Below are 13,659 nucleotides of genomic sequence, written 5' to 3'. Positions count from 1 at the left end.
AAAGCGGTTCTGGGTGTTTTTAAACATCTTTTTTAACGTCCAAAATTTGTCAAATCAGACACCCCTCCGTAACTAGACACACTGAAATACTAGTTATTTATGTAGCACAAAAATTGCAAGTTAAATGTTTAAGATTAGACCTAAGAGTTAGAAATTGGAACAAATACATAATCCTAGGCATGAGAAATAAGTGATGCTTGGCTTTAGCAAACACCTGTAAAATTCATCTAGCAAAAAAAAAAAAAAAAACATTTTGTAGTAATGCACACACAACAAATATTTAGAAAAAGCATTTCAGACCATCACATGTTCCCACGAGACCCATTGCACTGGTGCTAACTCACTGTAAAAGTAACTGGTCTGCATCAGACTGAAGCGTTAATCACACTCTTCAGCACAAACGCCCACAACTGGCCGAGGCGATAATTAATATCCTCTACATGCCAAGAACCAACATCAATGTTTTATTATGAACCAGCAGAGATTGGCCAGTGCTGATATCTCTGAGTGATTCAGTGTTTACATTCAGAAAGCCTGAGAGATTCTGTCATGATGAAGGAAGTACACTGTCATCAGTGAATGAAAATATGAAATGTCATCAAACAACCATTTCATTCACACCCAGACAGACACATTAAAGCATTTTTCAACTCCATGTCCACAGCTTAACATCTCCATTACTCACAAATAACACACAAGAGACACAGTGACACAAAGTATTTTCTTTCTGTGCATAAAAATAGTGTTGCATATAGGGATAGCTGAAAATGATCGATATGATAATTAACAATATCCAACATTATGGCCAATATCAGGTGGAAAACGTCTCTTATAAGCCCTACACATTACTGCCAGTGGAGAATTTCATACAAAGCATTGATTTAAATATAAATACAAATGTCTGTTTTATGGTTAACAACTGATCGGAAAAGCATATGTTATTATCATATGGTTCTAAAAAAATATTTTTCTTCAAATATCAGCAAAAATTTCCCCGTACTTTTTTGGGAAAAGCATTGTTATTGTTACCTAAATCTAAAACTAAAATTCTAAAAATGCTTTGTTACGTAAACCAGAGATAAATACACATATTAGCTTAAAAACTTAAATACAGCTAAAATAAACAAAAAATTATAAATTATCATACATATTTAGATTGGTTAGATTTATTTTAACGTGTCGACTGAATTCAAGTATCCGAGGGTTTTTATGGTTTATAAAACCATACATTTGCTTCCTAAAAATCCACTCTAGGAACTTAAAATGTTAACTTAATTAAGTTCATTTTTGAAACTGGTCCAAATTCTAAATCAAAACATGCAGAAGACAACAACAAACAGCGCTCACATTAAAGCTCCACTTCTAAATGCTTCAAATGCAGGCACCAAAACTAAATAGTACTTATTTATTTAAATTGGAAGAAATAAGCCCATATATTATCCAGTTTCAATATCATCCTAACCCAGTTCTAATATAAAAAAAAAAAATTCTGACATTCCTGATTACCAAGAAGGTCAGTGATATACAGCATCTTGCATCCCTACAGAAGTGCACTACAGAAGAGCGATCTTTACCTGGCACAGAGAACTATAAACGCTGTCCGTGTAGTCCTGTTGGAGTGCTGTCACATCCATGTCTTTCCTGTTATTTCCAAACAAATGTGCCCTATCAATGATACATCCCCTACGGCCCCCTGCAGAGAGAGAGAGGCACGAGCTCTCGCCCCTCTGGCGTCCCAGCACACGCTCACGTTTGCACAAACACACGCTCTGAAAAGCATCACACAGGGCAGCTTCATTATGTAAGGACGACAAGCCCCGCCCCTCTCGACATCCCCCTGCTGTCCCGCCCCCTCCTTCTGCCTGCTCTCCGTCATCTGCCTGCTCTCGTCCTCAATGCTCATTCATCCCTGTATTAGCCGTTTCTACATGATGATACACCTTTGTCTCTGGTGTCATTTGAGAAACTAAAATCCTTGAATGAGTAAAGCATTATTCCCTGTTTATTTAAATAATAAATTTACAAACCGATTCAAATGTTTCTTAAAGGTCATGTGACACTTAATCCTGGAGTAATGTTACAGAAAATTCTGATTTGCGTTAACGGAATAAATTACATTTAAAAATATATTTAAAACTGTAATAATATTTTACAACATTACTGTTTATACTGCATTTTTTATTAAATAAATGCAGCCTTGGTGAGCATATGCATGAAAAACCCTTACATATCTCAAAGACTTCATTCATTTAACCCCCCCCCCCAAACACACACACAAAGAATGAAATTCAGGCTAAACTAAATTAGATCTGCTAATTTAAACCTTAAGGGGACGAAAGTCCAAAATGAGGTCACAACAAGGTTGTCTTTTTCAATACAGAAACCAAAAATATATTTAAAGGGACAGTTCATCCCACCCACCACTCCAAAAAAATGATTTCAAAACAAAAAAGAAGCACTTTTGAAAAATGTTCACGCTCCTCGTTTTAATAAAACATCAGGTCATGGTTTCAAGCAAGTAGTCCATATGACTTGTGTGCCAAAATTCTAAGTAATTTAATATCTTTGTGTAAGAAATAGAGCAAAATTTATGTAAATCTCCTCAAAGTTAGTGTATGGCTCCACACGTGTTGGAATATAGTGCAAAAAGAAACATGAGCATTCACTAAAACTCAGTTTGTGCTCCATGAATCATATGGGTTTAGAAGAACACAAAAAAAGGTTCCATATTGGATGGTTTGAAAACGAAAATTGATTTCCAGCTGAATATTTTCAGTTGCATCAGTGTATCACAAGCAACACCCAATATAACCACAGACTGAACCAATACCACTGCAGATCAATCAATATAATACAGATGCTGAATTGGGTTGAGAACCAGTGATATAAGAAGACCTGTTATGCTTTCACGCAGTCTTACCATATGTGAAAAGCACAACCTCAGGAGGCAAGTTTCTCTTGATAAGTGCAGGCTGTTGGGGTGATTATGTAAGGCCACGTATGAGCGCTCAGAACATGCTTTACATGCAGCCTGCAGGCGGTCAGATGTAGAGGACTCGTGCATGTATTAACAGTGTCTGAACCATTATGTCAACCCATGTATAAGTACAGTTACACAGTGAAAAATCTCTGCTCGCCTCTTCAGTAAATGCGTTTATTCAGCTACAAATGCTAAATATGTTTTAATGTAAAGGTTAAAAGTATTAAACTTAACCGTACATCAGTGTTACTGCATGAACACGAATACCTCAAATCATGTGGTCTGTGTGGGAGAGCCATTGAGCAACCACCTAGCAACAACTCATGACATCCTAGCAATAAGGAGATGACTTTTGAACTGGTAGACACTTATTCAAATAAATCAAATATTCACACCCTTCAAGTCCCTTTAAGACAGCAGATACAGCCTTATATGACCAGGAGTCAATGTTATCTTCATGATAAGGAGAATAAAGCATATTTACCTCCTCCTGCAACTTCTCATTTCTCTTTGTCATCTGCTCCAGCTTTTCATCAGTCTGTAAACCCTGTTTGAGTGAGAGAAACCTCTGTTCACTCATGTGCCATTTGAACAACATGCTCAAATATAAGCTAAGATATAAAAAGCTTGGGGTTGGTATAAGATAATAATTTCAAAGAACTCTCTTCTTCTCACCAAGGCTGCATTTATTTGCTCAAAAACCCAGTATAACCGGCAATATTTTGAAATATTATTACAATTTAAAAAAAAACTGCTTACTATTTGAATATATTTTAAAAATGTAAATTATTCCAGTGATGCAAAGAAGCCGAATTTTCAGCATCATTACTACAGTCTTCATCGTTACATGATCCTTCAACCAACCTTGCAATATTTTAACATGGCAAAATACCATATTTTCATGATTTATTGTTATTTCTGTAAAATCATAATACATAAATAAGCTGTGTAAAATAACTGAACTATGGCATTTTGGAAACTGCAGTAAACACTTCCAGTTAAAGTTTGGCGTAGTTTAGATTTCACTCTCTTCTGTTCACCAAGTCTGCATTTATTTGATTAAGAATACATTATATATATAAAAAAATACATTAACTTAAATTATGAAATGGAATTTCTTCCTGTGATCCAAAGCTGAATTTTCAGCATCATTACTCCAGACTTCAGTGTCATGATACTTCAGAAATCATTCTAATACGCTGCACATAACAATACCATCTTAATCTAACCCACCCCAAACTTTTGAGCAGTAGTGTATAAAACAGCTGGAGCTCCTGGGTACATGTATTCCAGATGTCATTCAGTTACCTGGGTTTGGTCTTTGAAGGCTTTCAGTTCCACCACCTGCTCTTCCAGCTCAGCACTTCTCTCTGTGATTCTGTTCAGCTCTCCTTCTGCTCGGCCCAACTTCTCCTTCAGCTCCTTCATCTGAAGCTCTCTCTCTTCACTCTTCGTCTGTTCCTGCTGCTGCCGAACGGCCACATCCCTCTGCATGTCCTCCTTCTCCCTGGACACCTGATCCAGCTTCTCTTCCTGCATTTTAATGTTTCTTTCCATTTCTGCCGCAGAACAGAAGTAGTCATAGAGGAGCTCATGTAGCAGTATTTGTGCTAAAATAATCATTTTCCCCAATTTTATTGCACAAATTGGACTACTGAGCAAGTAAAAGTGTGCCGTTGTGGATTATGGCTCCGCTGGGAATGGCTGGTTTATCTCATGAACATGCAAAAACGATACTGCAAAATTGTTCATGTTGGCGCAGGTTCAAATGCCAGGAATGCAAATATATAAATGCTCAGATGCTTTATGCAGTTACTAAGCCTTCAGGTGCTTTTGATGAGTCATGTTTCGCTTACCTTGCATGGCTAGTGTTGCTTTATTATTGTCCTCCACTGCTGTGTCAAGTTTCTGCTTCTGAAATCAAACATAAAGAATTGGTACGATATGTTGGCTGAAGAAAAAAAAAAAAAAAAAAAAATTCCACCCATTTATTTACAAAGAAATTTCATATAAATGTGCTTTACTTTCATAACTGATAATAAATGCTTTACATATTTAATTCAAGCACTTGGTGACTTATCATATTGCTATTGATGCTTCACATGAAACCTAACCATATCTATTAAACGTTGTAAAAATCACTGTAACGTATGGCCTCTCATGACTTATTGGCTTAAAAGACAAATATTTGTAATGATACAACACTTGATTTTAGAGAAATTTCTGTATCCCCAGACACATCTAAATAATTCAATAACATAAAAAGCAGTTATTAAATCACCATATGGGCTGGAGGGCGAGGCAAGCACAGCACGAGATACAGAAAACGTAAAAATATATAGCGCCATTATGTGAAAAAAGAAGATAGTAAATAATCAGTAGAGAATACTAGATCTTGCAGCTGCTGCTGGAGGGATGTTTTCTCCTGTTCAGAGGAAGTGAGTTTCTGCTGGAATATGAGCACTTCCTTCTGTCTGTTTTCCAGTTCAAAGTTCAGCTCCTTGATCTATAAGAATGCAGAAAATACAGTGATCAGTTCTAATGATGCAAATGTTTCCTGATGTACAATAACATGTCATAATGCATCTGGTCTAGATGGACTCAAGGGGGTTGAATGGACCTTTTTGTCTTGTAATGGAGGTGAGGCTGATCCCGCGGTCTCAGCCCGGAGAGTTCTCAGCTGAAGATGCAAATCGGACACTTCCTTTTCCAGCTCCATGATTCTGGAGCGCTCGGACACTGTGGCCACCTACAGTGGGACACAAGACTTCATCAACCACTTATAATGACTGAACCGGGGTGACTGAAGCCATTATACATAAACTAGATATTTTATGCATAAGAAACATCTACTATTTTCTCATTAATTTAAATATCCAATCAAATTAGATCCATTTCAGATTCAAATTATGGTCACGTGGAAAAACATATAAGAAAAATCATCATGCCAGGAAAAAAAAAAAAAAGTACTATCATTCAAATAACAAATAGCTAATCAAAGTGTTCCTATAGCTCAAGTGGTAGAGCATTGCGGTTCGATTCCCAGGGAACACGTTAGGTAAATTGTTAGCTTGAATGCACTGTACGTCGTTTTGGATAAAAGCATCTGCTAAATGCATAAATTTAATTAAACTTCTTTTAAAAGAAATTAATACTTTTCTTTAGTAAAACTGCATTTAAACTGACAGTGAAAAAAAAAACTGATTTCATATCTGGTAATTAAAAATTTTTTCACAGAATTTCTTCCCAGCAATAAAAAAAATTGTTATGCTTGTATTGGGCATAAATCTGAGCAAATATTGGAAACAAGCTTCAATATTTTTTAATATTGATAATAATAATAAGAATTTTTTGCAAGCAGCAAATCAGCTCATTCTAATGATTTATGAAGGATCATGTGACACTGAAGACTGGAGTAATGATGCTGCAAAATCAGCTTTGCATCACAGGAATAAATATATATTTTTAATATATTCAAATAGAAAACATTTTTTTATATTTAATAATATTTCACAACATTACTGTTTTTACTGTATTTTTGATCAAATAAAAGCAGCCTTGGTGAACATAAGAGATTTCTTTCAAAAACATTTAAAAAATCTTATTGACTGCACTTTACACTTTAAATCATAGACATTTTCCAAAATGACATTAGGCTATTGAGGATTTTGATGAAAATGTATTAACATTTTATGAAAAAAAAAAAAACACTACACGGACCTAAAAAAAAAAAATTAACTAAAAATATTCTTTATGCAAAACGATTTCTATTTTTTTTCACTTGATTTTGGGATGAAAAACGATTGCAGAGATGCATCCAGTGGTGCTTAAAAAAAAAAGAGACCTACCTCAATCCATCATGGAATAAAAAAATAATCACTTTCCCAAAATATCTCTTCCGTGCATGGGGATCTGACATATACCCCAAGAGAAATCTCTCTCACCCTCCCATATGACAGACTGATTTACCCTAGTATCCTCTAACTCCCTCTGGAGTTTATCTGCTTTGGTCTTTTCAAAGAGAAGACTCTGTTCAAGCTCCTTAATGTGGGCATGCTCCATTTTGGTCTGCGTCTGTTAGTAGACAGAAGAGGAAAAGAGAGAGACAACACCAACGGTGCGGTCACATGCCAGCCAAAAGCCAAGTACGAAGAGCTTCATGCAGACCTTGACATCATCCTCCTCTATGAATGAGGACAAAGACAGCAGTGACACACACAGAGAGCTGCGTGAAGACGGAAGATCGCATTTAAAAAAAACAAGAACACAAAGACATGAAACAAATGCGACTCAAAGAGCAGCCCGATGAAAGAAAGATGGAGGGCGTCAATAATAAAAGAATGAAGGAATCAATGAAATGTGTAAACATGATCAAAGATGAAAAAGAAGAATGCAATGAATGAATGAACAAATAAGAGAATAAGGCGAATGAAGCATCAAAGAGTCAATGCTACAAGAACTAGAAACAGAAATGATACACTGTTTATTACTTATGAAAGATAGTTTAACAGATCTTCTCCAAAGTGATTTTTGAAGAACTTGATCCTCGTGTAATTAATTTGATCTCGAGACAAAATGAATGAAAAAGAATTTATCTATCTATAGTGGTCAATCATTTACAAATACCTTTCTATGAATAAGTCACTGAATTAATGAATCTATCTATCTATCTATCTATCTATCTATCTATCTATCTATCTATCTATCTATCTATCTATCTATCTATCAGTGTGGTCATTCGTTTGCAAAAACCTTTCTATAAATGAATCAATGAGTCACTGAATCACTAAATGAATCAATGATTCTATCTATTTCTATCTATAGTTGTGGTCATTAGTTTACAGTTTCCTTTCTATGAATGAATCACTGATCTGATCTTTAAATACATCTACTTTTCTCCTGTGAATTTGTCTTGCTAAAATATAAGTATAAACATGCATTAACACAGGCTGGTCTGTTAAAGACAGGTAACTGCACTGGTCAGCTCATATCCAGTTTCTTTCATTGTAAACGTATATGATGGGATCACTTTACCTCTAGGTCACCTTTGGTAATGCAAGCTTCCTCTACACTGAACTGCAGGTCCTCCACTTTTCTGTGGGCGCATAAAGACACTTTAATCCCCCAAATGTTTCTTCAGATATTCGGAATATTCCATGTTCTTCAGTAGCAATCAATTACTGTACAAAGTATTTTTAATTCTAAATGTTACCTCTTTTCTTCTTCCAGTTGATTCATCAGCTCCACTTTATCTCTGTCTGCAGTCTCTACGAGTCTCCGCAGCTGGTCCAACTTGGCTTCCATCTCCACAGCGTACTTGTACAAAAAACATGCAAAAACAGAGTCTCGTTTATCATCCAAAAAATTTTGACTTTCACACATTGATGCCAATAATGATGAGAGAATAGCTACTGACCTGTTCCTGGCCCTGTCTGAGCAGCGCCAGCTCTTGCTGCACCTCTCCGGCATGACTTGTGGCTCGTGCCACTTCTGTCCTCTCTATGTCCCGCTCAGCCAGGAGCTGCTCGATGTGCTGCTGCTTCTCCTTTAGGGCCTCCTGCAGGGCCGTGGTGCCTGAGATCTTCCGTGCGTACCGAGCCGACGTCTCTGTGAGCTGAGAGATTATTGACAGGTATTATTTCAAATAATATTTAAAGAAAGGCATAAAATGTAAATGAAAGGTGTGGGACTGTACCAGGCCTGCTCGGCTGGGTTTGCCTCCAACTGAGGAGGTGACAGAGCTGAGGGAGCTGATGGAGGATGCGCTGGGGCTGTTCTTTAGGGTCGACCTGCGCCTGGAGGATTTGGATTTAGCGGGAGTGGTGGACGGGAATCCAATGCGGGTGACTTTGTGAGTAGGAGCGAACAGTCCATACTTTGGTAGGCACTGGAAATATCTATGGGAGTGAAGCATATAAATATAATGCTACTCCTCGAAAGTCTGGAGTTGGCATAACTTTTAAATGTTTTTGAAAAAAGTCTTACCAAGACTTCATTTATTTAAACAAAAATACAATAAAAACATGGCTATTGTAAAATATTATTACACTTTAAAATAAGTGTTCTCTATTTTAATATATTATCATATTTACTATATCTATTCATGTGTAACATCATAGATATCTTTGCTATCAGTTTTGATGTGTCTTTGCTGAATAAAAAAATAAAAATAAGAAAATGACTGACCCTTAAAACTTTTAAATGACAGTGTATAAGCTGTCTGTGGAATAGCTAAGATATTCTTTATCATTAAGCTTACAATAACTTTCCATAAAGACATAACCCGAGGTTAAAGCCAACAACCCATGTTATGTCCATAATGTGAAAAATGTTACAATAAAACTGGATTTTTTTCCTTTTTTTCATTGGAATTGAACATAAAAAGCAAATTTTAAAATATATAGCTGAAAAAAAGACCCTAGTAATCTCACACCTTAAAAGAGATATCAAGAATATCTTAACACTCTGGTTAGATTCACCTAGATACATAAATGTGTTTTAAAACAGATTCTCCTTTTCCCACGGGTTGATTTTACGTAATTCTGGCAAACTGTGGCCTTACCTTGCACCAGCAACTGCCCCATCATTCTTGCCAAGAGGCTCGTCCAACTCAACGCCGCACCAATCACCTTTTGCAAAGTCAGTTTCGCCCAAGAAACGCACAACACCTGCCTTGGTTCCACCAACCTGCGAAGTGCAAGCAAAAAAATCCTTAAAAGTTTCCACAATATGCCATGAAGACAGACAGGAGACGGGCCTTACCAGAACGCGATCACCCAACTTCAGTTCCCGCTGCAACTTCTTGGCCGAATCTGTCTCAGACAGATTGGATGCAGACTCGCTGGCGGCTCTTGTTAGGTTTGTTGAAGTTTTGGTGGTTGCACTAGTGGTTTGAGTGACAGGAACGGGATCTTTGGCAGGGGAGGTGGATGTCTTGTTGGCGGGTGTTGGTGTGCCATTGGCTTCACGCTCTGGCAGGGGAGTGTGAGACAGTTTGGAGGGCCGAGTAAATATACCTCTCAAGTCCTCACACTGGAAGTAGCGCACTCCAGACACAGAGCCATCGTTTTTCCCTATGGGCTCGTCTAGAACTATTCCCGCCCATTGGCCTGGTGCAAACTGGGTCCCTCCGATGAACTGCACATAACCCGGTTTATTTCCATTGACCCAAACTCGTTCGCCAACAGAGAAATCTGATGCAGCATCTTGGGCTGTATTAGAGGTTGGGGATGTTACAGCCTTTGCACCAGCTACAATCAGAAAATAAACAAGAGCACGTCAGCACTAAATCGGTGTGTTTCTTATGTAACCAATGGGTGACTCACCTGAGGTGGGTGAGGTTTTGCTTGGCGTCGCAGCTGGTTTACCAATCTTGGTGGGTGGTTTGAGACCACTCGGCTTCCCCGTACTCATTTTCCCTGCTTTATGCACACAAATGTGCTATTCCTGCAGGGACTGGATGAATGACAACACTCCCTGACCAGATAAGATTCCCTAACAGTCGAAAATAGTGAATACAGAATACACATTTAGCCCAGTGCATGTGGTTTTGGAACTCTTTCAAATTCAGGTGTGCCTTATCTCGCAGAATAGAGACCCTAGTAGACATATTGCCTCTCTTCAATTAAACATCCATTACTTTAAAAAAATTAAAATGATACAAAGAAAATTCTTTTTTTTCTTGTTTACTGGCAACCAGTGGAATCAAAAGAAACTTTCTGCAGGGAGATGGAACAAACAGATCTTAAATAATAGACATTTAAATAAAAACTTCATAAAAAAATAATTATTATTATTTATTTTTTATTTATCATAAAATTATGAAAAAATCCAATAAAAAAAGATTAATTATTCCAGCCGTGTGTTCCACCAAATATGCTGCAGACAGAGTTGAAGTGGTTAAAGAGCTATGAAATGGCATTTATTGTTTGCATTTCTTAAAAATGCCAGTTTTATAAATCTAAGACTTTGCTTCATACCAGAAATAACCTGTTGTGTCTTGTGCTCTGCAACATATTTTTCACTGCGTGAGAACATGATGTGTAGTGTGAGAGTGGCATGGCTTGTTGGACATACCAATACTAAGGAGGGCAGTTTTTTGCGAAGGGTCAGTTGTGAAGTAATGATGAATCTTAAATAGCAACAGGTATTTATTCTGTATTGTGATATACACTGTAATGATTATCGAAAAAGGCAGAACTTAATTCTATCCACTGGTTGTTGATTGGTTGTTGAGATGTGGGTGTGGCAATCTAGCATGTGCTTGAAGGAGACTGTTCTATGCAAGAGTTACAACTATGGCAGTAGGTTCTTTGTGTTCTTTTTGAAGAATTTTCAGAGCCTGAAGAAATTGGTATAAATACGTGCTTAAAGGGTTGGTTCACCCAAATAGCAAAATTATGTCATTAATAACTAAACAATGTTGTTCCAAACCCGTAAGACCTCCGTTTATCTTTGGAACACAGTTAAAGATATTTTAGATTTAGTCCAAGTCAAGAACCGTTTCTGTCATGCAACCGGTTCTTGACTCATGAACGAGTCAATGTTTTGTTGGTTATCTGGCTCGGCTCGGTGTTCATCTTCAGTTCTCTCTTCAAAGCAGTTCAGTCAGTTTACTGTTTGAGTAAATGAATTACTCCGGGATATTGGTTTGTTTGACCTCAGAGGGAGTGTCAGCCACATTAAAAAAGTTAACAGCTTAAATCATTTGTGGATTAATGCGTATTGGAGACGGGAACCGTTTTAAAGATTCAGTTCGATTTGGTGAACTGGTTCAAGAAAGATCCGGTTACATCGATTGATTCGTTTGCGAACCGGATATCACAAACTGCTGTTTTGAACTCTCTCTCACAACAGACACACGGAAGAGAAGACAATGCTGAATAAAGTCGTAGTTTTTGCTATTTTTGGACCAAAATGTATTTTCGATGCTTCAAAAAATTCTAACTGACCCTCTGATGTCACATGGACTACTTTCATGATGTTTTTCACACAGCTTCAATGGAGGGACTGAGAGCTCTCGGACTTAATCTAAAATATCTTAAACTGTGTTCCAAAGATAAACGGAGGTCTTACGGGTTTGAAACAACATGAGGGTAAGTTATTAATTACATAATTTTAATATTTGGCTGAACTAACCCTTTAAGTTCATCATGCATCACAGACAAATTAATATAAAAAACAATAAATTACAAGGTCAAAAAGGTACAAATGAAACATGCACAAATCAGTTCTTCACAAATATGTCTATAACACACATTTAGAAAATAGAACTTGTGAATTTTCATTTCATGCCCACTTTAAAAGCAAGTGGGGCCACAACTATTTGTAACTTTAATGTACAAGGCTTCCAGTGTCGACCACTTTCAGTTGTTTAAGGTGTACAAAACAGTCCGTTGTGCTGCTACAAACTGGTATTTGTTATCATTCTAATTATTGTAACCATATACAAACTATACTGTTATGCAAACTGTCTTATTCACCCATGTTGTTATTCCATAGCAGCTAATGAACCAGAAGTCCGGCACATTCACAGGAAATAGCTTACTTCCGCCATAAAACATGAGGTGGGTGTGTTGGTATGGCTTTGACACAGAACATGGTACTAAATCATTATGTTTATGCATGGTAAAACCATTACTGTAAGAGAACTGTTTATACAATGCATGGTGTTACCATGGAATTTTTGTTATAGACTGCTGAAGGAATAATCCATATTTATTATGATCATGATTAACATTCTAAATGACGTCACTATGGTAGTTTGGTGGGAACTGTTGTTACCATGGTAACAAAGGCTATTTGTATCAGCTAAAGACAGTTAATCCTAAGTAAAAAATCATTTAAACTTGCACTAATCCACACACATGAAACACAATCCAAAAAAAGTACCATGGTAACGCTACTACATTGGCATTACGTGTCTTCGTGGAAATATACCATGGTAATATAATCTGAGACTGCCATTTCACCATGTTTTACCACCAAAGCACTTTTTGTTACACCAATTATAACACAATTGTTTATTTTATCTATTAACAAATAATCAGAGGTTATTCGTTTCATTTTAAGAAAGAGTAAATAAAGTTACTGTACTTTTGGTTCTGGTTATTATCTAAATAGTAAAAATAAGAATAATTTAATCAACGTTACCGATCCCTTAACGTCACTAAATATTGTTATTGTTTATTTTTAGCGAGCTAAGGACAACTAGCCAAACGATTCGTTTTAAAACAAATATCACACCTGTCCACGAATATCACATTGTATTTATTAAAATAAATAACTTAATGTCAGTTTTCAATCAGTAATTCAGTGTGTTTGTGTTTCTACGTGGCTGCGACTTCACGTCACAACAAACTGTCTGCTAGCCGACATTAGCCAAAGGAGCTAAATCCTCTCAATGTAACACAAATTAGCTCAGTGAAGTGGGCTTTGGAGAGAACAAAGTGAGGATATTCTCTTACCTGAACTGTTTCAATGTGGAGCATTCCTCCGTGGTAAAGGCAAATGAGAGATTTCGTGTTTGTCTGGATGATCTCACACTAGTGATGATGATGATGATGATGATGGGTGAGGCAGTTCAACACAAAGCTGCACCCTAACACATTATTACAGTGACTTTTGACATCATAGTTGAATAATGTAAATTAGCAAGTGCAACAACAATTTAAATGGGG

At 36.8% G+C, this 13,659-nt stretch overlaps 1 protein-coding gene across 1 annotated transcript; it reads right to left on the bottom strand.

The window, feature by feature from the left end:
• Positions 1-1,553: 1,553 nt before the first annotated feature.
• LOC113110370 (CAP-Gly domain-containing linker protein 1-like) lies at positions 1,554-13,627 on the bottom strand. Its single transcript, XM_026274541.1, has 15 exons — positions 13,447-13,627; positions 10,306-10,474; positions 9,743-10,230; positions 9,543-9,667; positions 8,676-8,877; positions 8,397-8,594; positions 8,193-8,296; positions 8,015-8,075; positions 6,950-7,054; positions 5,601-5,729; positions 5,370-5,486; positions 4,837-4,894; positions 4,289-4,539; positions 3,405-3,527; positions 1,554-1,769 (listed from the first exon to the last, which is right to left on the bottom strand). Exons 2-15 carry the CDS (start codon positions 10,391-10,393, stop codon positions 1,554-1,556), a joined length of 2,265 nt encoding a protein of 754 aa, XP_026130326.1. The 5' UTR covers positions 10,394-10,474; positions 13,447-13,627.
• Between the last annotated feature and the right edge of the window lie 32 nt (positions 13,628-13,659).

Source organism: Carassius auratus, chromosome 10, assembly GCF_003368295.1.
Source record: "Carassius auratus strain Wakin chromosome 10, ASM336829v1, whole genome shotgun sequence".
Taxonomy (NCBI): domain Eukaryota; kingdom Metazoa; phylum Chordata; class Actinopteri; order Cypriniformes; family Cyprinidae; genus Carassius; species Carassius auratus.
This window is presented reverse-complemented; position numbering and strand designations above follow the sequence as displayed.

Bases quoted from the DNA above. Each gene is read 5' to 3' on its own strand.
- LOC113110370 (XM_026274541.1), bottom strand. From the start codon at position 10,393: ATGAGTACGGGGAAGCCGAGTGGTCTCAAACCACCCACCAAGATTGGT. The intron at 8,878-9,542 runs GTAAGGCCACAG...TCACTCCCATAG, and splicing joins GGGGCAGTTGCTGGTGCAAG to ATATTTCCAGTGCCTACCAA. The intron at 8,297-8,396 runs GTCAGTAGCTAT...TTTTTGTACAAG, and splicing joins TCAGACAGGGCCAGGAACAG to TACGCTGTGGAGATGGAAGC.